Source organism: Hyaena hyaena, unplaced genomic scaffold, assembly GCF_003009895.1.
Source record: "Hyaena hyaena isolate Hyena2069 unplaced genomic scaffold, ASM300989v1 scaffold_157, whole genome shotgun sequence".
Lineage (NCBI taxonomy): Eukaryota > Metazoa > Chordata > Mammalia > Carnivora > Hyaenidae > Hyaena > Hyaena hyaena.
Window position 1 is genome coordinate 2,969,540 of NW_024080789.1, and position 26,152 is coordinate 2,995,691.

At 42.5% G+C, this 26,152-nt stretch overlaps 1 protein-coding gene and 1 long non-coding RNA gene across 7 annotated transcripts in view; one reads left to right on the forward strand and one right to left on the reverse strand.

Moving 5' to 3' along the window:
- Positions 1-17,043, reverse strand: part of FBXO38 (F-box protein 38) — a 56,884-nt gene extending 39,841 nt beyond the window's left edge. For 3 of the 5 annotated variants that reach the window (XM_039239428.1, XM_039239425.1, XM_039239424.1), the window contains exons 1-5: positions 16,973-17,043; positions 8,253-8,443; positions 4,287-4,420; positions 1,391-1,554; positions 1,027-1,192 (exon numbers count right to left, since the gene is read on the reverse strand). In XM_039239428.1, coding sequence (XP_039095359.1) covers positions 1,027-1,192; positions 1,391-1,554; positions 4,287-4,420; positions 8,253-8,380 — 592 coding nt within the window. In that variant the 5' untranslated portion in view covers positions 8,381-8,443; positions 16,973-17,043. Of the gene's footprint in view, positions 1-1,026; positions 1,193-1,390; positions 1,555-4,286; positions 4,421-8,252; positions 8,444-16,972 lie in introns of those variants that run through there. The other 2 variants (XM_039239426.1, XM_039239427.1) reach the window with 2 other exon arrangements.
- Positions 17,044-17,233: 190 nt separating this feature from the next.
- LOC120236565 lies at positions 17,234-22,723 on the forward strand. Of its 2 annotated transcripts, XR_005529705.1 has the most exons (6): positions 17,234-17,404; positions 18,009-18,157; positions 20,897-20,995; positions 21,326-21,546; positions 21,594-21,730; positions 21,896-22,723. It is a non-coding gene; the product is annotated as an uncharacterized LOC120236565 (long non-coding RNA). The 2 variants fall into 2 exon arrangements; XR_005529704.1 differs by having other exon boundaries at positions 21,594-22,723.
- Positions 22,724-26,152: the final 3,429 nt, after the last annotated feature.

The window sequence follows — 26,152 nt, forward strand, 5'->3', positions numbered from 1 at the left end:
GGCTTAGTCGGTTAAGCGTCCAACTTTCGCTTAGGTCATGATCTCGCGGTTCATGGGTTCGAGCCCCGCGTCGGGCTCTGTGCTGACTACCAGCTCAGAGCCTGGAGCCTGTTTCAGTCTGTGACTCCCTCTCTCTCTGACCTTCCCCTGCTCACACTGTCTCTCTCTCTCTCTCTCCTAGAAATAAATAAAACATTTAAAAAAAAAATTTTTTTTTAATAAATAAATAAATAAAACACAAGCTCACTATAATGACTTGTGTTTTCTAAGAAGGAAAGTATCATTCCTATCAGTGGAAAAATCTTGAAACTACCTCTTTGGAGAGGCTGGTGGGAGAGGACAGACAACAGGCCGAAATCATATGGCCTTTTTTTGCTTTGTTTTTGTATTTTCTTTGCAGTAAAGCTGAAGTCCTAAAAAGAAGGCCTCTTTTATAAAAGTACGTGGTTTGGGGGGAATAAACCATAGCCGCACAGGGTATAAAAGCCAAAAGGCAGACGGTGTTTCCTTAGCACACCGCATTAATGAATCTTGGAGTGTGCGAGGAGGTAGGGATATGTGAGTGTGGAGAATCCACTGTTCCCAATGATACAGTGAGAAAAACTGCATTCCTGGGGGAGCCTCGGGGGGAGAAAAGTAGACTCTGAGAGCAATGGAGCCAAGCCCTCGAATGGAGTTCCAAAGTCCATAAAGGCGGTGTCCAGACAGGAGGTCTTAGGGCTGGGTGGCCCGGGGGCCTCCAGGCCCGGAGCTGGCCAGGATCATCATTACTATTGTTGGCCACGCCAACGTATCGTTGGGATACAACGTATCATGGGAACAGACTTGTGGCGAGACAGGATTCCTCCCACTGCCCAGCCCCACCTGGGGCTCTTTGATGGGAAGTCTAAATCTGTATGCAAGCATTTCTCTAGCCATCCTCAATCAACAGAGCCATTTCTAAAATTCTCATTATTCCCTTTCAGTGAATATTCAATTATCGGACGTTTCAAGGAGTCACAGGTGACCCAAGAGACATGTACTCACCAACTAGATGTAAAGTTTGAATTTTGGCTCCTATGGGAATTTTCAGTTTATTTTCAGGTGGAATTGGAAATGCTCCATTACGATTACGAAATTTCCCCAAAATATGAACATGTGGCATATAGGTCCATATAGATTCTACCAATTCCAAATGAGAAGTTTCCACACCCTAGAAAATAATGCCAAGCAAGCATAAGAAAGGCTATTAATTTAGCATCAAAAGCTTCTATTTCTGTATCATAAGATGCTAAGTACGCAATGGGACTTCAAATTTTGTTCTGGATGAAATCTGCATGTGACGGAACATGTTCTTTCATTCTCTGATTTATTATTTCATCAATCAGTTGATGTCCCCAGGTACACTCACCACTAAGTTTGGGCATGACTGCAAAGCTTCCAGAACTCCTGGAATGCTAAAAGCCTCATGCCCCCGTACCCTTCGCCTCTCAAGGTATCTAGGGTGAAGGCCATATAGCTGTTCGACATCTGGCATCTTCTTCAAGAGCGTGAGAAAACTGGAATCTGTGAAGCCTGAGAAATTCAAAAGTATTTAGAGGCAAGTTCACCTTTCTGTTCATGAATATTTACTAGTCACTTCTAATTTTTATCAAAAGTTAACAACAAAAAGGTGTCATTTTAAAAGTCTCATAAGACTAACGCTATGGCTGAACAAATGGTTAAACAGAAAGCATATTCCCTAAGCAACAGAGGATATGTGTCCGAAACGCAACTTATCCTGAGTTAATATCTTACAGAGCTGAGGCTTTTTATCCCTGCCTTGGTGCTGCTGTTGCTGCTTTTAAGGCATGGCAATCTTTGACGAGGAACAACACACTTTGCACCAGGATAACTTGCACCTATTATTGGTCTGGTGGCTGAGGAAGGACCACGTACCTGATCAGCACCACCCTCCTCCTCCCCCAAAGGTGCTCTCTGGTCCAGAGAGCCTCCAGGGCTCTGCAGAGCACACAACTAAAAAATGAGTAAGATGTGAAGAAGCTCCCAGTTCTAACGTAAATCCCAACAAACCAGGTTCTCTTGGTCCATCCGTTTCCTAATAATTACTCTATCCTGTGTTTAACTCTCACTCCCTGGACATTTTAGAGGGTTCATTCTTCTGAAAAAGACAGATGCAAGTTAGCTAAGAGTATGTAAGAGAACCAAATTGGATGGATGCTGAGCCCACAGAAAGCTATCTATCTGGGAGGCTGATTATGTGCCATCCACCAGATGAAAACACTGGGGCAGCTTACTTCCACCGCAGGGGTTCTGGGAAGGCAAGCAGGGAGTTCAGGAGACAGTCGATACTTCATTATCTGGGGTGTTCTGCCTATAATGGAGGCTGTTAGAAAGTCAACTGTCTGCTCACTAATGACAGCTAAAATTATTAATTCTCAAGACTGTAAATGAAGCCCCAAATCACGAAGTCTTACATACTACAGTTCTCAAAAGCTGTTCCATTTGCACAGGGCTGGCCCACATGATTGTGTTAACTTCAGAATCATAAAACTGAAGAGTTAGGAAGAGACCTCAAGGATTCCTTGGTCTGATTATGATAACCGCTTCTGCAGAGCAACATTCACGAAGTGAACCAGTCACTGTGTTAACCATTCTACACTTTCTCAGCTACTCTCACAACCCCACAAAAAAGGCAATTGCCCCACTTACGAATGTAAAAACTGAACTTGAAAGAACTTAAAAGCTGCCACGAGGGAGAGCCGGAATTCAAAACCAGGTGTGACCACTGCCAATGCCCATCCTCTCCTGTCATACACTACACATGGTCTCTCATCAAAAAATGGGTAAAGTTCCACTTTTACAAAGATCATGTGACAATCCAAAGAACCCGCATATGTAAACCGCGGTCATCGCTATTACCTAGAAAATTAGGGCTTAAACTCTGGGTTTAAACTAATGCCAGGGTAGCTTTAGTAAGTGAGGTTAAGGAGATCTTAACTTAGGCTAGAGGCTCTCTGTTTCAATTCTCTTTTACAGTCACTGCAGGAATGGGAGGCTCCGGGCTCACAGGTATTTGTCACAGTCTGAAAGAAGTCAGCAAAGATTCTCTTCTGATTTGACAAGGGGCAGAGATGTTAATGCTACAACTGCATCACATGGGAGCTCTGCTCTCCTGCCTCTTGATAGAGTACATTAATCCCATCGCCAAAATGCTGCTGGCCTAACCTCTGTTAAAGCAAATCTAATATAAGCAATGGCAGTCATTCTCACGCTGCCCTCATTTTTCTGTCTTTCCTGCTATAAATGATCACTCTCTGCAAAACAATGAGCTCTTTTCCCTTAGAATGATTCCTTTGAAGTATCTGAGGACGACTGTGGTTTGCCTCCCACCAAACTAAGTTCTAGCATTGGGTCTTTGCAGTGTTCTTCACAAAAAGGTATATACCGATAACGAACTCTGGCCAAATGATAAGAGCTCCCAGTTGATTGATGACCCATTTGGAAGGGTATCACCCCCCAAACCGTATTATATTCCAATACTGTGCAGTCTACCCTGCTTCGCTTCTGTCGAGGCTCCCCCACCCCACCCTCAGCACATCTTCAAAATATCAGAGTCACAACATTTAAAATTGCGACACAGCAGTAACTAAAAGGCCCTCATGGATTGGTGTTAACTGAAAAGAAGCCTTGACTGGCCCTTAACTTTAATTCTTCCCTTCTAGGTGTGCTCTACTCAACTAAAGTCATCAACTTGCTTGTCTGGTCTCTTTACCTGAGGTCCGTTTTTGTGGTCAGGCCACTATCTGAATTCTTCACCTATAAGGCCAATGCCTTATTTGAGAATCTCTAAGACCTCAGCATAGTCTCAAGGGCTAAAGAAATGAAAGTTCCAGAAGTGAACATTTCTGTGGCCTGCTAGAGCAGCTTTACAAAAATTGATTAATATTTGCTTAACCAGAGGATGCCATTAAGGGGTACAGGAAAACTATGAAAACTCGTATCATAGAACAAAGGACACTTTGTCTAATATAAAAGACATATATTGAATTAAAGGCTCAATAAGTATTCTCCAATCATATACTTGTGGAACAGGCTGATATAGCTCCTTAAGGAAATAAAACTGTAAAGCCTCAGGCAAAACACATTTTATTAACCCAAACCAACCTAAGTAATTTAGATAAGATTCTAGCCTCCCCATCTACAAGGTGATTTAGATTGCCTATCTTAAGACAAGTGATGTATGATGGGAATATTATTAGTTTCTAGGAGGGCTCCAAGGTACCTTACAGGCTAAATCCACTTACCACTTGGCATGTATTCCCACCACCGCCCTGCACAGAGATCCACAACCCTCACCACTCTCAGATATAGGGTCACTGCTTCTTTTAGCTTCCTGGAAAGACATTCCATACACATGATATCCTGCAGAGGGAGGTACCTTTGTGAGAGAAAGAAACTCATATTTATCAAGTGGATAAGTACTTCCTCTCACCAACAGGTTACTTTTTTTCCTTCTTCCATTCTCCTACCCCTCAAATAAGACCTTAGGAATATTCACAGGGTTTTAAGCTTAACATGCACATGAAGCTTTTCACTAATAACAGAGGAGTCCGCAAATACTCAAGCATCCAAATAAAGTACTAAGATCCCTCCAAAGGGTGTTTGCTAAAACCTGCCTTTCTCTTTTTAAGTTTTTACAAAGAAAATCTCAAGGAAAAAAAAAGTAAGAAAAAACATCTCAGTGCATTCCCAGGCCTCATGACAAGGGAACTTGAAAAAGATCAGAGAGAACTAATCAATTTGAACATGGTCAATTTAAGTTTATACCTTTTACAGAATCCATTTCCTGTGGTAGCTAAAAAAATTTCTGTATGCTCCCTCAATACCACCCAGAAACTCTACTATTTTCTCCATCAACAGCATGTATACTAAGCTTATAGTATACAATTTTTTTCCTAGATCTTTACCTTTTAGATCACACTCTGATAAAAGCATTAAATGAGAACACCTCACCTCAACTACAATTTCCTCTTTTCCAATTCCCGTTATCTCTTCCTTCCTGAAACTTTTCAACCTTTACTTCTGTCGTTTCCAAAAGCAAATGTATTTTGAAAGATCTGAAAAGTTTCATCCCTCTTTCTCTCTTCCTGAATGCCTCTCCATGCACACCCAAATCAATTTTTTTTTTTTTTTTAAAGTAAAGTGGCACCTGGATGGCTCAGTTGGTTAAGTGTCCAATTCTTGATTTTAGCTCAGGTCATGATCTCATGGTTCGTGGGTTTGAGCCCCACATTGGATACCATGCCGGCAGTGGGGAGCCTGCTTAGGATTCTCAATCTCTCTCTCTCTCTCTGCCCCACCCTGCTTGTTCTCGCTCTCTCTATAAAATAAACAAACTATTAAAAAAAAAAAAAAAAGGTAAAAACTGGCACACCTGGGTGGCTTAGTCAGCGTAGCATCCAACTCTTGGTTTTGGCTCAGGTCATGATCTCAGGGTTCATGGGATGGAGCCCCAGGCACAGCCTGCTTGGGATTCTCCCTCTCTGCCCCTTCCACCCTTTTCTCTCCATATCAATAAATAAAAATTATTTAACATTTTAAAAAAAGTAAACACTACCCTTTATTGAGCTCATATTGTCACAGATGCTGTACGGCAGTCACTGTTTCATAACTTTACAAAGTAGGTTGTTCTTCATTTGCACTGCTCCAACCCTTTTTCTTTCTTTTTCTGCTAGGCTGTGTTCCCTACTACTCTGGCTAGCAGTTGATTTTGGCCAAAGCACCATAGGCAAGAGCTTTCTGCTATCACTAGTCCCCTAGTTGAACTCTTCAGCACCCCTTATTGGCTCCCTTAACCCTATCTGAACCTCTCTAAATAGCCCCTTCATTAAATAAACTTCAAATTCCAGTGGAGTGTATGTACCTTGTTTCCTGCTAGAACCCTCACTGCTACAGCAGGTGCTATTTTACAAGTGGGGAAATCAGCTCATAAAAGTTAATCTGCAAAAAGTCAACAGCTAGGAAAGAGGAAGGAAGAGTAGGGATGTCACCACAGTTGGGTTTGACTCTAATTCCTAAAAATTAAGCTAATTCTAAAAGAAAAGTCTAAGTGTGCCTGCTGAGTATTTCTGTTCCATTTTTTTCCACCTCTGGACCTTCACGCTTCCCTTTTAAACTATTTAAAGAGAGTAAAATCAAATCTTATTTTATACACACACACACGCACGCATTACAGCTAACTTAGTCTCCAAACTCAGATATAAGTAGGGTATAATTTTCATAAATTTTATGATTCCACGTTTTATAAACAATGAAAAATACTGAATTTGTTTTCTGAATCAACTTACACAGTAAGGAATTTTTGCCTCAAATCAATGTTTGTTACCCAAAGTATATGCCTTTTAAATATAAATAGATCAGTAATCACATGAAGATTATCTTACATCATATTTACCCTAAGGAAAAGAAAAAGTATTAGAAAAGATGTGAAGCTTGATTCCATCCCTTCCATTCAAATACTCTTTTTAAACTGCAAAATGTTACCTGATTCATTCTCAACCTAACATGCAGTCCAGTTCTTTTATATGTCCTGCCATTATTCAGCAAATACCTAACACATAGCCCTAGAAACAATTTTATCTATGTTTTCTTCTAGGATTTTAACAAGGTTAGTATTTAATTCACTGCTGGGTTTAGAACTGTCAAAAAAGGGAGCTAAGAACATACTCTCATTACTTTCTCCAAATGGTTTTTGGGTTCTGACATCATCGCTGAGTAATCTACTTGGCTCTTACTCACTGAGGTGAGTACCAAGTTTATCATAAACTAGATCCCAACGTATACTTGAATCCATACGTAGAGTCTACAAATGGAAACTGTTTTGCCCAACTGTCTGTTTTATTTTTCCAGTATCAAATCTTAAACTGTTGTATACTTTAGAATGAACATCTGGTAGGGCTAGACTCTTTTTCTGAAAAAACTTCAGATGGTTTTCTGCAAAATGAACTTTGGCATCCTTTTGTTACGTTATAAAAATTCTGTGATCTTGGGTTTCCTATTCCCAGACACAAGTGAACCGACAAAACTACAGTGCACCACAACAGCAATCCGTGGAAGGAAAGGACCAACACAAATTCATGTTAGAAAAGAAAAATAAGGTGCCCCTAAAGCAGCCCTGCTGTCACTCTTTTAAAACTTCTTAATCTGCAAATATTTAGTAATTCTTAAAAATTCAGACCATTTCTAAGAACCTCATGTATGGAAATTTCCTGAAGGTAAATAAGATGATGGAAGATCCAAATGCTTAGAAAATTCCATTGCAATTGTTTAAGGAGAAAAAACTGGAAACAATCCAGACGTCAGACCACAAGGGAGAAGTTAATTATCACGTCACAGTCAATGACCAAAATGGTAATTATGAAGACCCTGTCGCAATATGAAAAAAAGGCAGACCACAAGCATACCCACTAATGCTCACCAAGCACTTAAGCTATGCAGTGTGTTGAGAGCTTTAAAAGCACCAGCTCATTGGATCCTTATAGGAACATCTTTACTGATCACCGGTCCAGGCAGGTAAATGGAAGACCCATGATTCACACTCAGGTCTCTGACTCCAGAGACAAGGCGTGTTAGGGTTGTTTGTCTGAAGGAACAGTGGCTGAGAGAAGCCAGCGGGGGAAACCAGAATGACAGGGTTTTGTTTTCATTTCTTTGACTGTTGTTAAAATGCAATCTGGATAAAAATATAATTAAAAAAAAAAAAGGTTTTGAAAAAAACTTTGCCACAAAACAACTTGAATGTGTGCACTGCATATAGGAACGATGGGTATTATTTCATGAAACTTTTATTTCAATCACTTACATAGATGTGCATAATGAAGAAAATGTTTCTCACTGTGGTTTGTAGTCAAAAAAGTCAGAAACACTGCCTTATGTGGTACACACATGGTACTGTAATAACAAAAGTCAACAAATCAGTCAGTAAGAATTCCACGAAGCCCGGAATGTTAACACAGTCTAGAGAATAGACGTCCAACAGAACTGATGGCAACAAGAGAAGACGTCTCCTCGGTTACTGCCCTGCCGTCCCGTCCCGCGCAGCAGCCACAGACACACAGGGCCAGGATAACGGAGGAACTGGATCTTTCGTTTGATTTCATTCGAATTTAAACAGCCATAGGTAGCTAGTGACTACATAGAGAGGGCAGCTCTAGAATTGACTCCTACTTACACATTCTAGGCAGGGAAAGATCAACCAAACAAAACCTTACCTAAAAATATGGCAAAGCACTTCATGTGAAAGTTGATTCATATAATCCTTTGTCTCATCGGATATGGTTTCCTCAGGGATTTCATTATTCATGAGACACGTTTTAACACTTTTCTTTCGTGGACCCATTGTTGTCTTATTTCCAGTATCAAACAGCAGATCTTCCCTCCTGGTGACCTGAGTGACAAGCACCTGAAAGCAAGCAGAGAACAGAGTGGACTAAATCACACCAAACCCAGACTCAGAAATTATCCCTCTGAAACCTACTCTTGTAAAACAATGTTTATTTGAAGAGAAAGGAGGGTGCCCACAGACCACATTCAAATTAATAAAAACATGACACAAAACCCACAGAACATCTTTTTCTGAAGAGCAGCAGAGAATATAAAAATGCCTTACTTAGAGCGAGCAAGAAAAATTCAAGGAATCAGGAGTTCTACATTCTATTCTGTACTCTGTTCCTTCCTCTAATGCACTCAATCTCCCCAAGCCTCAATTTCTTCACCTGTAAGGTAAGATCCTTAAACTAAGTTAACTAAACTCCTTCCAATTACGGAGCTCCTAACTCTAGAACCATCCCTCACACAGAAGGTCCAAGAGAATAGGTGGGCTCCAAGTCCTGGATCTGCCAAACTACTTCTATGAACTTGAGTCACCTTTTAAATTCTTCATTTTCCCACCTATAAAGTGAGGGGATTGGATTCCACAAGTAGGTCCTAGACCCCTTCATACATCTGATCAAAACTACAGACCTTCTGCTCAAAATCTAAACACTGTTTATGCACAATTTCAGAGAGAAAACAAAACCACCCTTTCCCTCTCCTGTAAACATTAAGGAGCAAAGGTTCATTCACTTTTGTGTCAAATGCATGGTTTCCTTGTTTTTAAAATAAGCTTTGCGGGGGCGCTTGGGTGGTTCAGACGGTTAGGCGTCTGACTTCGGCTCAGGTCATGATGTCACAGTTCGGGGGTTCAAGCCCCACAACCAGCTCCAGGCTGATAGATCCTCTGTCTTCCTCTCTCTCTGCCCCTGACCCACTTGAGCTTGTGCATGTGCTCTCTCTCCCTCTGTCTTTCAAAAATAAACATTTAAAAAAATAAAATAATAAAAATAAAATGAGCTTTGGTAGAGGAAAAGGGGAGGAGGGAGGAATATGGGAGGAGGGGGAAAGGGAGGATAAATTAAAAGTCAGATGAGCAAGCAGCTAGAGGTTTTTGTCTTATTTTGCTGATCAGGTTAGGAGGGAACCATGTGAGAATAGTGTCCTTTAAATAGTATTATCAAGTATCACTGGTAAAATTCTCAAAAATGCCCTGGACTCGAACTCCGAGAACTCTGGATCATAGCCTAACCTTTGTCATGCCGCAGCAATGCACAGAAGTGCAGTTCCAAATCAGTGGTCTCTAGTATTTGCTCCGTTTCACGTGCTACCTTTTCCTTTTTCCTAACTGTAATGCTTTACTATTAAAACTTTCTAAAGTGGACTGCATGCTTCTACTTTCCTACAAAGCAGACTCATGAAAAGCTTAACCTTTTCTTGATGGCCTGAGGTTATCAATACGGATTATCCACCATATTCCATGATGCTTCTCCTCAGGGACTATGCCAGTCTGTGGAGTTCTGGGGGATCCTTTTCTTCACCAATAAATAGGAGCAAACTACCAGGCTCAGTGAATCCTCAAGATTTCCTGTGCCTGTGTGTGTTCTGGCTTCTTCCCTCACTGACAGGCCACTTGTAATTTCTGGCAGCTGGCAGCGTGCTTGGCTTCCCCTGCATTACACACACACACACACACACACACACACACACACACACACCCTACCTCTAACCCCTCTCTAATTTGTGGCCTCTTCGGCCATGGCCTAGGAAACCAAAAACACATGTCTTTACAACCGGGTGGATTAGTATCGACGGGCACCTAGCAGTACAGGCCTAAGGGACTCCACAAAGAGTAGGTGCATGACCCACCATGCTCTGAATTCATGACATCTCTTTTGCCTTCTCAAAAGCTTATTTGTATGTTGTCCATCCCATTTTGGCTAACAGACCTCTGGAGAAATAAAAGTTTGTACTGAGAACTGCTCACAAAACAAAGTTATAAATACACTCACCCGATTCTGTCCCGGCCCACCTTTGCCTATTCACCGCTGTCTCTCCGGCAAAAAGAACCTTTCCATCGCCCCATAGCTCTGAAACTGCTCTAAGGTTACTTTGACCCCCTCGTCATCAAGTCCAATAGGCTCTCTTCTGTGCTCCCCTCACCTGACCCTTCTGTAGCATGAGGTAGTGCTGACCACTCTTTGAAAACTTTTCATCATGTGACCACTTTTCCCTAAGTAATATTCTCTTGATCCTCTGCATTCCTCCATGACCAGGCCTCAGTCTCCTTTGCCAGTTCCCCCTAGAATCCTCTTCTCCCTGCGGCAACTGGATTCATTCCATTGGCTTCCTCTACTACAAATATGCTTTAAAAAAAAAAAAAAGATTTCTAGGTCCTCTCTCTCCTAAGCTCTAACCTTTCCTTCCTCAATGAAAAATGTTCATCTCATCTCAGTATCTTGAACATCCTACAGAAATACTATGTCCAATCTGAACTCTCTCCACAACTACAGCTACCACCCCCCAAAACATGTTCACACACACACCTGCTTTCCCTATTCCAGTTTACCAGACTCTCAAATGAGAAACCCTGAAATCAGTCTCAAATACTGCTCTTGCACCCACGCCTGCAGGGTTTCAGGCCTCTGTCAACCCTCCCCTGGGCCACTGCAATGGCTTCCTCAATGATCTCCCCCAGGCCTGGAGCAAGGCCTACCACACAGCAGGCCCACCATAAGTAATGTGCTGAATAGATGCTTACCGTACCATACTCCACATTGACAGCAGAATGCGCTCTTTAAAACATTCCTCTGACTGCATATTAAGTGAAAAAAGCAAGATGTAGGTTATGCGGAAAGTATTACCTTATTTGCATAAGAAAAAGGGCAAATGTGCTTGTGTTTGCATGGGACATTTCTGGAAGGTCCCACGACAAAATAAGTGGTTACCCTTGGGGAAAACAGAGGTTTAGGAAAGTAGGAAAGAGATATTTACTGTTCACATTCCTCTCCATTATTTGAAAATGTAGATTTGTTTTGTATATTATACCTCTTAAACAACAAACAACAAAAACAAAAAACCCAAATCAGCCTGCAAGGACTCCTAGTTTCCACAGGATAAAATCTTTCCAGTCTCGTCTCACGGCACCTTCCGTCTTTTCTTTCAACCCTTAGCCCTTATTCCCCAGGACACTCAACTCCAGCTACACCAATATCCTCAGGGCCCCCAAACATTGGTCTTTCATTTCTAGTAAACTACTAACCCTGACTAGCATGTCCTTCCCTCCCTTTTTTCGCCTAAAACACCACTAATCTGCTTTCAAAATCTAGTTTAAATGTTAAGTCCTTTGTGAAAACTTCTACTCCCCTCCTCTTTTGAGCTCCCTGTGACACTTGGCACATGCTTCTCCTACAATAACTTGTGTAGTATTTTCGTGGCCACATTTCTGCCAAGAAAAGAATCTCAATTTCCTGCCTCTAGGTGAAGACAAGTCTTTGCTCATAAAAAAGCCTCAAATATCTGATGTATGAACATCCATCAGTCTTTCTATTATTCCAGATGCATCTAGTAGCTTCAAGGCTGCTAAGAACCATTTCACGGACCTATGAGCACTCTGTTTGCTACGACAGCACTCAGTGATCTTGGCAAAGAGCTTATAACCCTGACAAAGATGCAATCAGATTTTAAGCCACAGGATTAAACACATGACAAACAGCTACCTGCACCAACAAATGCCTCAAGGAGACTACTGACCAGTTTCCAACCAACCCAACCATGTATGAATTTCCCAGCTATCGTATTTTAGCACATGCTTCACTTTTAAAGATCTGGACAACTCTAACCTTTCATAAAGACCATGTTCTTGACTTTTTTGCCCTTAAAGTAAAAATCTTTCTTAACCTTCTTCCTCCTTTTTCTCTGCCAAATCCACACCACTTAACAATCTACACCCTCATCTTATGATTCCACCTTTTGTTGTTCCCTATTATTTCGCAAGCTGTGATTTTGTGGGAATCAGATTTAGTAGCCTCAGTGCACAACCTACACTTGGATTTTTAAACCAAAGAGAGTGCACCTGAGCTCTGAGTCTATAAAACTTTAGGTGTATGAAAGTTTACTGTTTAGAACTCAGAAAAAAATATTTACTCATGGATAGGATTTCATACAACATTATGCAGAGATCAGGTCCCCAGCAAGCCCACAAAAACCCATTTAACTTACAGTCCACATTAACACTAACTATCAAAGGGCCTAAATTAGCAGCACTAACATCATTTTAGGTGAAATTATGGGCATCATTTTCCATATCATGCCTAGAATTGAAGACTCAGTCATGCAGCTACAACTTGACAGCAGGTGAAGTAGTGACTCCCCTGCTTTAAGCCTCTGGTGGGGGACCCGTGGAGATGAACACTAGGGTAAAAGACAAGATTTCCACCCTACATCCAGGGGCTTAACAGTCAGGACCCACAGCCCGGGAGGAAAGCCATCAGTCCTCTCCTCCTCCAAGTAGTTGCCCTTAGAAATAGTCAGGTGATGAAAAGATTGCTCATTAAAGGACTCATTTATTTTGAGTACTTATCACCACTCCAACCCTATAGAGGGCACCAAAATTATTTCAACTAAGGTTGGCTTCATCTTCATTTAAGTGAAATACCTAGCCAGGCTATGCTGAGAGAAAAAAAGGCCTGGTATCCCTGTATGAGAAGAAAACACCATGCAAGACCAGCAAGATCCAAGTGATGATGATGTCTCTCGTAACTGCTTTTCTTTCAGTGGGATAAGGGATAAGAGCAAGTGAGAAGAGAAAACTAGCCTTCCATGTCTTGGTTTCCTCCTACCCCTATATCCAACATATCACCCTTTGCCATTTGAGAAACTCAACAAGGTAGGGAAGGTGCAAAGCAGCAGTAGGTTAGAAGGAAAAGAGGAAAGGAGCGAAAATCCAATTATCAACAGTAGGTAAAGACGAAGCAAATGAAACGGCCTAGCGGAAGAGTCGTAGAGTGTAAGGGAGAGGGGAGTATAAACAACAGGTGAGTAACAATATGTTCAGAATATATTCTGCAGCACTAGGCATTATTTCTAGGGTTGGCAAGTTCTGGAGGCTCTAAACTGTCATTCTGACAGACGTACAAAATCCCAGAATGCCAAAGCTGGAGGGGCTCTCAGAGACTACATGGTCACGCGCTTCTTAATTTTTTGTGGGTCATGAACCCTTCTGAGACTCTGGTGAAAGCTGCACATCTTCTCCCCAAGAGGAACACACCCAGACTCATGCACGATGAATTTCATATGCAATCTCGGGGACTTCATGCACACACCAAAGCTCATCCGGAGGTCCCTACCTAAGACTGGCTCCCTCAATTCTCAAATGGGCAAACAGAACCAGAGAAGATAAGTCACTGGCCTGAGAACATGTATTAACTGTCAGGGTTCAGGCTGGGATTTGGACTTTCCAGCCTACACTACAGCTAATCAAGTCCAGGCTCCATACCTGGGCTGTCTCTCTGCACTCCCAAGTCAGGCCCCGCTGCTCCAAGATGGGCTTCTGGATGCTCTGACAGAACTGCTGCTGACTGCACCCTCCTCCACAAAGCAGGGTTTGTGGTTCTTCTAATGTAGGCTCCCACTCAACGGCCCTTAGCAGTCCTGGGGATGCTACCGTCTTTCTGTGGCTGGCTGTTTAGCAGACCTTAGCTACTGGAAGCATCTTTTTCATCCTGGTGGTGAAAGTATATTCCAGGTAGCAAACCTGAGTTGTCTGTGTGTATTCTTTAAGTCAGGGGTCTTGCTATAATGCAACTTCTCTTAGATCTGCTCTTCTTCCAGCCTGTTGGTTCAAATCTCTTCTCTTCCCAAACAGAAAGAACTACACTATCCTCTACTAATTCAGTTCATTCTCTCTGCTCCCAAATTTACCCCTCTCTTTTACTCCTTGACCCTCAAGGTTATCTCCACCTCTTACAGGGAAGCACCAACATTTGCTTGCTTGCAAACTCAAGTTCTTTTCCTTTCAATCCTCTATTAAGGATGAAAACTTCTGGAGAGATTTTAACACTTACTATTCATAATTCTGACAGTCGCTGATACCAAAAAAGTCCTCTATCAATCCACTCCTTCACTCCCTAAATGTCGTAACTCAAAATCTTCCTATACCTGTACCATCTCGCCAACATCTTCCTCCATCTCTGACTCAAGCTACTAATTAATCCATTCCTCAGATCACACCAGGCCCTCCTGGGCATGTGTTTATCTCTTATTAACACACTGTACAGGGTAAAGATAAACCAACTTACCTTACAACTAACCAGAAAACTTATGGATCTCTTATTCTAGAAAAGTCTCATAATACTGAACCAATTCCTCATTCTGTATCTAAATAAGAATTCTATGGAGAAACCTTTTGCTTTTAATTTTTAAAAGTAATTTATTTGAGAGGCTGAGAGAGTGCAAGCAGAGGAGGGGGAATCCCAAGCAGGCTCTGCACTGTTAGTGCAGGATGCAGGGCTTGAACTCAAGAAATTGTGAGATCATGACTCGAGCCGAAACCAAGAGTCAGACGCTTAACCAACTGAGCCACCCAGGCATCCTGAAACTTCTATTTTTGATTGCTGTTACCTGTTCATGCATCTATCTCTCCTCATTCACTGACTGCCTACTAAGTGCTAGACGATGACAGTCTTTCTTCCCATGAAACTTACTCTTAGAATGCAGACAGATTCTAACACATTTCTTACAACTCAGTCACCTCCACTACTGTAACTTAAATTACCTTTCAGTGCTTTCATTAAAAATACTTTCCTCCCATTTAAAACTTCCCAATGTCCTCAATCATCCCATCTGGTCAGGGGGTTCCCTGCCCTTCAGGTTCTAATGCCTTTCTTTATTGGCTTCAGCTTGCTCATATCAAAACAATCTTACACATCACTTAATTTGACCCCATTCCTAACATCATAAACATTCTACGTCTGCTACCTAGGATAGCCTCTCTTGCCTAAAGAAATGCCACACCACACCCACCAAGCCGCTCAGAAAACAAAAACACAATTATAGTGCCAAAAGGGTCTAGGAGTCATAGTCTAACCCTTCATCTTCCAGATAAGGACAAATGAGGCCCAGAGATGTAAGCTGGCTTGTCCAAGGACACAGAGTCAGAAAGTACCAGTGTTGAAGCAAGGATACAGGTCTTACACTCCAGGGCAAGGCCAATTTTATTTTTACGATGTCACTTCACCTTACTGAAACCTAGTTTTTTTGCCTTTTTTTTTCTTCTGTGCTGTGGCTTAGTATCTTTTTCACTAAAGTGTGTACCTCCAGGCACGCATTCACTTAAACAAACACACACGAAAAATTCTATATTCTTTGCCCTAAGAGAACACAAGAATCACAACACTGCAAATTTTAAAAGGAGGGAAGGAGCCTCACTGGTTTAGGGATCACCTAAACCAGTCATTGTCAGACGTTAAAGTTAGAAATTAGAAGCACAGATGTTTCAGTCTGTAGGACGACACAACGTGTAGGTTTCCACACCCCCCCTTCCTCTCCCAGAAAGTCATGGCCTTACAAGAGCCATTATTTTATTCTTCAGTTGTGCTCAGAGGATGGGAAGGAGGATTATGAACCAGGGACCTAATCCAACACTTTCATTTGCCAGCTGAGAACTCTCACGTCCAGAGAAGTCGGAAGGAATTTGCCCAAAGTGCCAGCAAGTTAATAGCAGCTTTAAGAGGGGAAAAAAACAAGGTCTCCCATTTTTCCGCGGATGTGTTTTTACACTGTGGGTATAGATTTATAAAACCAAGTCATCAGGACAGAACTTCCCGCGTCACAAGAACCTTCCTAAGCGCCCAGGTGCCCTCAGCCAGTTTGGTGTCTGGAAAGAAACACGTAGACGTCTCTTATCAGTCAACTCAGAGCTATACGGGAGACAGGAAGACGAGCTTTTCAGGTCTGTCTCTAAGGAAAGCCTCCTTCAGAGGGAGTTGAGAATCTGATTTGCAGAGCTTAGAGAAGCATCAGAGGCAACCCTTTCATTTGACAGATAAGCAAACTGTGCTACAGAGAGAGTAAGGAACCTGGACAAGGTCACACAGTTGAGTCGGTGGACGGGGTAAGACCAGAATTTGAGGCTCCTGATCTTAGGGCCGGCGGCGTCTCAAAGACCGTATTCATTGCGTCTTGCTCGGGACATCCCCTCAGCACGCTGACTACAGGTCTTCCTTAACGTACTGACTGAAACACTGACAACGTAAAAATCGTAGAATTCGGGACACCCGGGGCGGGATAGGGTCCCATAAGTTGTCCAGCCCAACCCCCCACACCGCCCCTATCCTGAGGAAATCGAGACCCAGAGAGAATTCTGTGTGCTAGAATCTTGGGCCAGGTTTGGACAAGGTAAGCAAACCCCGCCACCACGGCCTACAAGGCCAAGCACCACAAATCCAACCCCTGCTCTCCGGGACGCTCTAGGCCTGAAAGGGGCCCGAAACCGAGAGCCCGGACGGTCTGGAGCCCGGGAGCCCGGGGGCCCCCATCCGGCCGCCTCCATCCTGCCGCCCAACACCCCCGGCTCTGCTGCGCGCCGCCGGTCCCCGGGCCCTCTCGACCGCCGCCTCACCTACGCCGGCCCTCCGTCTGTTATTGTGGTTGTGAGGGAGGGAGAAACGCTACAGACACTTCCCGCGGCCCCCACCGCCGCTGCACTTCCGCTTCCGCCCCCGCTCAGGCATTTCCGGAGGGTTGTCTTCCGGGGCTGGGCCTGCTCGCCGTGTCCCTGTTGGGTGTGGGACGCAGGCGTCTAGGCTCGGCAGCCATGTTAAGCGGGGCGGTTGGTGACGGAGCTGGGGACGGTCTATCCTTCCCGTGACAGTGTCGCCGCACCGGAAGCGCCTAGAGTCGGCCGCGGGGGGAGGTTGTCACCACCCTGCGGTTTGCACCTCGGTATGCGGGTGCTTGGCGGTCTCGGATAAGCCTTTGGACCGCGTGTTGCCGTTTGCAAAACGACTGCGTTCCAACAGAGGTTTTTCCAGAATTCGTCTAGCTAATATATGTATATACATATATATATATTTATTTATTTAGCCGGCAGGGGAGGGTGGGAGGAGTTGTGGGGGAAAAGTTAAAGATGTTAGTGTTAAGCCAGCTTCTCTCTACTTTGGGGACATCGTTTTTGCACGTAATGAACAGTATTTTACAGTTTCTAAAGGGCTCGCGCTGGAGTGTTCTCATTAAGAACGGCCTACCACGTTCACAGAGGGGCAGGAATCAGTCTCTTTCTTTCTTTAATGGCTACAGATTATGTTCAGAGAGGTTACTATCACCCAGGTGGACTGAAACCTGAATATTTACCTTCCCAATCCCACGTTCTTGCCTCTGCATGCATGTAACTAAAATGAACTAAAATATCTACATTAAAATAGATACAAATGCCCTTAAGGAAAGCTAGTGTGCAATGAAACCGGATGAGATGCAATTTGAGGAGACACGGGGCAGACTAGAGGACTCTGCTGCAGAAAGGACTCAAGATGGACTTGGGGGTGGGGGTGGGGGTGGGGGTGGGGGTGGGGGCGCTCCCCGGTCCTTGCTATTCTTTTCTTAATACCAAACCTGATTTCTTCTTTTTCCCTACTATGGTTTGGCACCGTGGGTTGCAGCTTATCTTGGCAGACACAGTTCTTGCTGTGCCAGTCCATGTGTTAAACCCTGTGTCCTGGATTTAGGGCTCCGGGAAGAACAAACAATAAAACCTCGTTATATTTGTACGCTGTTCATCTTAATCCCAACTTCATATTACATTCTTCCTGTAAGTGAAAATAGTTGCTTCCGTCGATTTCTTTCATATTTGAACTTAAACACTGACACAAACCTTGGCCTTTTCTGTTTTCTGGATTGTCTAGAAAAACAAACAGGAATCCTATACGGAAGTGTCTAGCACTGAGCCTGGCATGGATACAAGGGATTCCATAAGGTTTACTTCAGTCCCAGTAGGATAAATCTTTATTTGAATATATTCCTTCATCTGGTTAGCATTCCTCCTTTGGTAAAAAGTATGATGGTGGGCCTAGAAATACAAATAAGATATGTTTCCTACTTCAAATTTAGAAAGAGAAACAAAAGCACACTTGTAATAAATGCTGAATAGAGAGGTTTTCTGAGTGCTATGGGTGGCTGCTGTGTATAATTAGACATCAAAACTCGTTTAGTTTTAACAGGTTAAGGTAGAACATGTGCATCTCTTCATCGCCAAGAGTTTTTTGTTTGTTGGTGTTATGGGTTTTTATTAGAGTCCTGAGCTAGTGTTCCCCGCTCTCATACAGTGATAATTTCAGAGGCACTCTGACCTCTACGGGGAAATCTGCCCTACACCAAATGGCCCTGAACCACTGTACGGTGTTTCTTTTTTAATAAAATTTCTAAATGCCTCTTACTTCTCATAGTCTCATAGGTTCTAGCACCAACCTCTCCTCCCTTGAAACTTCTTAGGCCCTTAGATAATTTGTTAGAAGGTCCAACACTTAAGAGAACAATCTCTGGTTGAGGATAGGGACAGGGTTTGTTCAAGGCCGCTTCTTAGGGCTATGGGGCCTGTGTAACACACAACTGGAGGAATGTACCATGCACATCGGGGTCATTGACATGACCCTTGGAGTTGAGTCATGTGGTAGAGCTCAGCTATGAATTTAAATATAGGATTATTTGAGAAGTCTATCCTTTGTATAACTGTTTCAACTGAGAAACCGTGCATTCAGTGGTCAGAATGCAGGCTTTACAATTTTAGAAGTTTAGAAAGATCTCATTCAAGTGTGAGTTCCTTTGTGCCTTGCTAGCACAGAGACCATGAGCTAGTGTTTCAACTCTCAGCTTGAGGTTTCTCAAGTAAAAAGGGACATCATTATAGTACCTACGAAACAAACCACTGCAGAAGTTAGTGGTTTAACACAATTTGCTATGATCTGTCAAGTGGATTGACTGGGTGTGTGGTTGGGCAGTTCTAGCTTGGGGTCTCTTACACACTCGCAGTCAGACATTAGCTGAAATTGCAGTTAACTTCAGGCTCAAATGAATGATTACTGGCAATTCAGGCTGGAAGTCCTGTAGGGACTTGGCTAGGGCCATCCATCCAGATGCCTGCGCGTGGACTCCTTCTCTGGTTTGGGTTTCTCACAAAAAAGCCCTTGTGCTTTGACGGAGCTCTCAGAGACAGAAAATGCAGACAGCGAGCTGTTGTAAGCAGCTAGATCCCAGATTCCAGAAGTTATTTCTGTCTCAGTCTATTGGTCAAGAAGACACTAAACCAGCCTAGATTCAAGGGAAGAAGAATAAGACTCTACCTCTTAATTGAAGAAGCAGCAAAGAATTTGTGGCTATCTTTAATTTACCACATTACCTCATTTCTTTATTTTTAATTTGGGGAGGGAGACATATGTAGACTTTATTAGCACAAGTATCAAAAAGAAAGGTTGGTAGACGCAGCAACACAGTTTTTTTGAGTCTGCACATGAATGATTCCTTACATTTTTTTAATGTTTATTTGTTTTGAGAGAGAGAGAGTACACATGCACATGAGCAGAGCAGGGGAGGGACAGAGAGGAAGAGAGTGAGAATCCCAAGCAGGCTCCGCACTGAGCATGGAACTGACACAGGGCTCGATCTCATCACCACAAGAGATCAGGACCTGAACTGATATCAAGAGTCAGACCCGCTGAGCCACCCAGGTGCCCTTACATGTTATTTTTTTAATTGTATAAAAATATATGTAACATAAAATTTACCACTTTAACCACTTTTAAGTGTAGAGTTCAACGGCATTAGAGTGTTTACATTTTGGGGGTGCCTGTGTGGCTCAGTCAGTTAAATGTCTGACTTTAGGTTTTGGCTCAGGTCATGATCTCAGTTTCGTGAGTTCGAGCCCCACATCGGGCTCTGAACTGATGGTGCAGAGCCTGCTTGGGATTCTCTCTCTCCCCTTTCTCTCCATCCCTACCCCAATTGCCCCCTCTCTCTCAAAATAAATAAGAAAAAAGGAACATGTTTACATTTTTGTGCAACTCTTAACCATCATCCACCTCCAGGACTTTTTTTTATCTTCCCAAATTGAAACTCTATACCCACTAAACAACTTCCTGCCCCCACCCTCACCAGCCCACCATTCCACTTCTTGTCTCTATATATCTAATCTACATGGAATCATATATTTGCCCTTCTGTGTTTGGTGACTTTCACTTAGCATAATGTCTTCAAGGTTCATCAATTTTGTAGTATGTGTCAGAATTTCTTTTTTAAGGTTGAATAATATTCCATTGTATGGATACACCATGTTTTGTTTGTCCATTCATCAATTGATGGACACTTGGGTTGTTTCTACCTCTTGGCTATTGTGAATAATGCCTCAGGAAACATGAGCATGCAAATATCTCTTCTAGATCATATGATTATTTTATTTTTAGTTTTTCTATAGTGGCTGCGCCATTTTACATCCTCATGAGCAGTGCACAGGGGTTCCAATTTCTTCACATCTTTGCCCTTGCTTGTTTCTTGTTAGGTAGTATTTGTAATCCACGATGGACAGTGCCTGGCATGCAGCAAAAAGTCCACAAAACTTGGCTGTTATTATTTGATTGTCCAGAAGCCTCTGTTCCAGGTATAGTTGAAGTTGCAAGGGCTCAACCTGAGCATGTGCTATTTCTCAAGTTCACTTTCGAAGCATTTTACACTTTCCTGAGTTACATAAGGAAATCCTGCGAAAACATATTGTACCTAGGTATATGCATAGAGAATTGCAATTCCAAAACCAAACACAAGGTGGTAGATTAGGCAAAACCAAACCAAACCAAAACAAACCAAGAGAGAGAATGGGAAGGAAGGAAGGAAGGAAGGAAAGAAGGGAGGGAAGGAGGGAGGAAAAAGGGAAAACCTACACGGGAGGCTTTTGCAAGCATTAAGCAATAAAGCCTTTGTTTTTTATTTTTAGTTTGGGCCAAACTGCACCAGAGCAAAGTTACGTCACAGGAAAGTGAAGGTGGAAACTTAGGAGACTCCACGAGCTTTGTTTTTACATTGACTCGGATTGTGTTTTCCCCATCACTACATCTAGCACAGATCTTTTAGCCTGATCTCTAGAGATACGAGAGTAAAGAAGTGACTCTTCAGAAAAGTGTTTGACATGTCAAGGACTATTTACGACCAGCCTTAGTTATTTACTGTTTTTTTAGTAATTTAGTTATTTACTAACTATTTAGTTATTTACTAACAGACTGCATGGAACCTGGGAATAAGACGTCAGGGCTGCAGAGAGGACCAGGAAACTGGGAGACCCCATTGGACAAAGAACATTCCAGGAGAAGGCCACAATGCCCAGCAGCACGGCAGGCACTGAGTGAGTCCAAGCTTTTGGCAGCGACACTGGAAATGACTGTAAACACCCCGTCTGAACCCCCATGGGCTTCCGTGTGGCTACTTCCTCGTTGTGTCACTGTCTCATCATCCTAGGTCTAGTCTCTCTCCTGCAAAGTCTTAACTTTTATTGTTTGTTTTGGTTTAGGTTTTGGATTCCTTTCATCATCATGTCACTCTACCAATCATTTAAATACATCATCACATTTAATCCAATGAACTCTGGAACCTAAGAATCACTGGCCCCATTTTGTAAGTAATGCAACTCAGGTTCAGAGAAGTTAAGTATTTTGATAAAGGTCACACAGCTAGTAAGTTGCAAAGAATCACTGTGAAATTTGAGCTGACTTCAAAACCCATATCTCTAACTACTAAATCGTACACTCTTATAATTTTTCCTCCAGGTGACAGTCTGATTAATCTTCCTAAAGTAGCCTGGGGATTATGTCAATGACTTCTTTGTGACTGAATTTTAAACCTTCAAGTATGCATTTGTAACTTGTTAATCAGACAGCCAAGGCCCAGTACCCATTGGTTGTAGCCTACGATTTCAATGTTTCCGTCACAAACAGTATGTTCCAGCTGCTGGGATTCACTGTTTCCGCTGCGATTCTCCCCCTCATCTTAGCTGAAGGAACAAGTCACCTTCCTATAGGCAGAGGGGAATGGCATTCAGTCATTACGAGGAAAGACACGGAAAATGCCAGTGAACTGGGCCCATCTAGGTGATCCCAATACTGGGAAAGAAGTTGATGGTCCTTCAATTCAAAAGGTAACGGGGAGAGAACAGTTGTAATTAAAAGCTGATTGCGTTTTGGGTCTGATGTGGTTCATTCATTCATTCAGTATGTATTTCCTGAGTGCTTGCCCTGGACCCGTCACTGTACTGGGTGCAAGGAAAGGATTGTGATGACAAGAGGGTATGTTTAACCTTCAGTATGGTAAGGGAAGATGGACCAATAAGCACAGAGGTGATCGGTTCCCCAAAAATAAACAAAATAAACACATAGAGGCCGGGGTGGGGTGGGGGGGTGGTGGTGCTCAGTCAGCCAGTTGGTCAGTTGGTTAAACAGCTGACTGGGTGGAGCCTGCTTGGGATTCTGTCTCTCCCTTCCTTTCTTTTTCTCTTTCTCTCTCTCTTTCAAAAATAAATCAATAACCTGAAAAAAATAAAAAATAAACACGTGGAGGGTGGGCACACAGGTAAGTTTTGTTGAATGAAAGAATTCATGAATAAATGGATAAATCTGATATACTCAATTCTTCCTTTTAAGTGCTTCAATTGCTTCACAAATAAAACCTTTCCAAATAAATAAATGTTATAATTCTATTCAATTAAACATAAAAATATGGCAAATGACAACTTATGTAAACATATATATAAATTTATATAATATATAAATTCTCAAAATGCCACTAATATTTAAAAGCTGGTTGCATTTATATATAATATATAACACCTTATCCTCAAAATGCCAATAATATTTACAGTCAATAAATTCTTATTCTTTCAGCTTAAAATTCTAAGTTCAAATCAATACTCAATTAAAAACTTCAAATTGGAATAAGTTCCATCCATCATATTCATTAATATGCTATATTTTCTTAAAATACAACAAGTATTTTAAATGACATTTATAGACTGTTTTTTAACACAAAGTAGTAATAAAGCTGTAATTTTATCTTCATTTCTATGTTTACATTTCATCTTTTGGGGATTATAAGACAATCATTTAAAAAAATTCGATTTCCCATATCTGGGGATTGTAATTGCGTATTGATTGGACTGAGTCCCAGCATTCCCTGCTTCCCACCCCCAACCCTTTTCCTTCCCACCCCCTAACCCTGTCCTGTTGAACCCAGTTCCCAGGACACGTGTCTGGGGAGGTAGCAGCCATTATCTCCTCATGCAGATAGGGGCTGTGGGAGATGATAAAGCCAGCAGGTAATGAAAGACTAGCAGAGGACAGAAGTAGACTCTTGGTATTGCTTAAGTCTGTGGCTGTGCTTGAGTTAAGACTATTCTGGGGACACCTGGGAGGCTCAGTCGGTTAAGTATCAGATTTTGATTTCGGCTCAAGTTATGATCTCACAGTTGGTGGGATCGAGCCCTGCATTGAACTCTGTGCTGGAAATGGGGCTTGCTTAAGATTCCCTCTCTCTCTCTCTCTCTCTCTCTCTCTCTCTCTCTCACTCATTCTCTCTGCCTGGGTGGATCAGTCGGTTAGGCATCTGACTTTAGCTCAGGTGATGGTCTCGTGGTTGGTGAGTTGGAGCCCTGAGTCAGACTCTGTGCTGACAGCTCAGAGCCTGGAGCCTGCTTCGGATTCTGTGTCTCCCTCTCTCTTTCTGTCCCTCTCCCGCTTGTGCTCTCTCTCTCAAGAATAAATAAAATAAAATAAAAATAAAAAAATATTCTCTCCCTGTCGCCCTTTACCCCGCCCCTGCCCACTCTCTCTCAAAAAAAAAAAAAAAAGTAACCCTCCTAATTAGCATGAGCCCACACATTTCTTACTTGGCCGGCTAAGTTGCAGCTCTTAAGCAAAAGAATCCTGATAAATTTCCTCTGATTGCTAGCCATAGTCCTCCTTATTATCTCATACCTGCACAAAACATTTGTTCCCCAAAATTGCCTTGAAAGTGCTGCGGAATGAAGGAAGGTGGGGAGGATCTAACTTGCATCAAAGTGGTAGGGGGTGAGGCATCAGTATCAGAAGGTGGAATGAGGGACTAATGGAGAATTCTGCAAAATTAGGGATACAGAGCAAGTAAGAAGAACATAAATGACCCAGTGGCCTCTTACCAGACTTCCCATGGTTTGTGGAAGGGGAAGTCAAATCATTTTGTATGAATATGAAAGCATATTTTCCAGAAAGCTTAGATCTCTAGGTGACATTTCCTCACTTTCTACCAAGATGGTAAAGTGTTATTATGATACGAAAATGCTAAATAGCTAATTGTAGTAAAGGCAAAAATATAACAGGGCGTTGAGTTTTAGGCAGGCCTGTGGACAACCAGACCCAGGGGAGAGAAAGATGGCATCCAGAAAGGATAGTGTCAATGCATCTGTTGTTTTTGCTTGATTTTCATTCATTTGTCCTGGTGATAGCACCTCAATATTCCCAACTTTGGGGCACAATTCTTTATCATATTCTAGTCCATATAGTGGGGCCACATCACCCCTGGCTCCTGCCATGCTCTATAATTCAGTCCATTTCAACAAGTATTAAGCATGCTTGTAGCCACAGCTTGTAGACTGATTCAGTAATCTTATTCCAACTAATCTAATAAGCCTCAAGTCTTTTTTTAGAAGTTTTAGGAAAGGAAAACTCTCTGCTACTGAAACTGTAACTCTAGACCTGCTTAGAGTTGGGGTTGGGGGGGGTGGTCAGTGTTATCTGAGAATGAAGACAACATTAAGGAAAAGCACTGATGGATCCAAAAATTTGGAGAGAAAGATTTCTGGAAACTTTTTTTTTTTTTTAATGTTTCTGGCAACTTTTTCTGAGACTCTGATTCAGAGATTCCTCTGGACTTTTTAGTTGCAGGAGCCATAGAAATTCCTCTCAACACACCTTTTGTTTTGTTTGTTTTTGCTTTTGTTTTTTTACATCAGTCACTTTGAGTTGGATTTTCTTTGGGGTGTTATTCTTCCAAAGTTGGACATATTACATGTGATTTCCCCACTAGAGGGCGTAGCTGACTCACTGCACTAGGAGCAAGCCTTTTTTTTTTTTTCCTTCTTCAGAGGTAATGCTAACAGGCTGGCTTTTACTGCAGTCAGAGGGACTTGGGATGGAGCAGGGTCCCAATCAGAGCTTACCTCTCTGACAAAGAATTTTAAAAAAATTTTTATGTGTTTTTGTTTTTGTTTTGAGAGAGAGATTGTGAGTGGGAGAAGGGCAGAGAGAGAGAGAGAGAGAGAGGGAGGCACAGAATTGGAAGCAGGATCCAGCCTCTGAGCTGTCAGCACAGAGCCCCATGCGGGCCTCAAACTCACAAGCTATGAGATCATGACCTGAGCCGAAGTCAGATGCTTAACCGACTGAGCCGCCCAGGTGCCCCAGGGTCCTTGTCTTAGAAGGTCTGAGAGAGGAATCAGATGACCAAGGCATGGACACAGGCATAGGAAATGGAATAGGACTAAGGTACCAGGTGAAGATTTCATCTTGAGAAGCATGAAGTTCCCTTGGTCTTAAAAAGGAAAACAGGCTTTGTCTTCCATACCAAATCTGATTGGCAAGGCATGCCTGGATTGCTATGTGGAGAAAGATTTTGAGGCCACATCAAGCTCAGTGGAATGTACAATCATTGATTACTGATGACTGGTGTGGGCATGGGGCGAGGCAAGGGTAGATATGATGCTTTCCATCTATGTGTGAGATGTTTCTCAATAGGGATACTA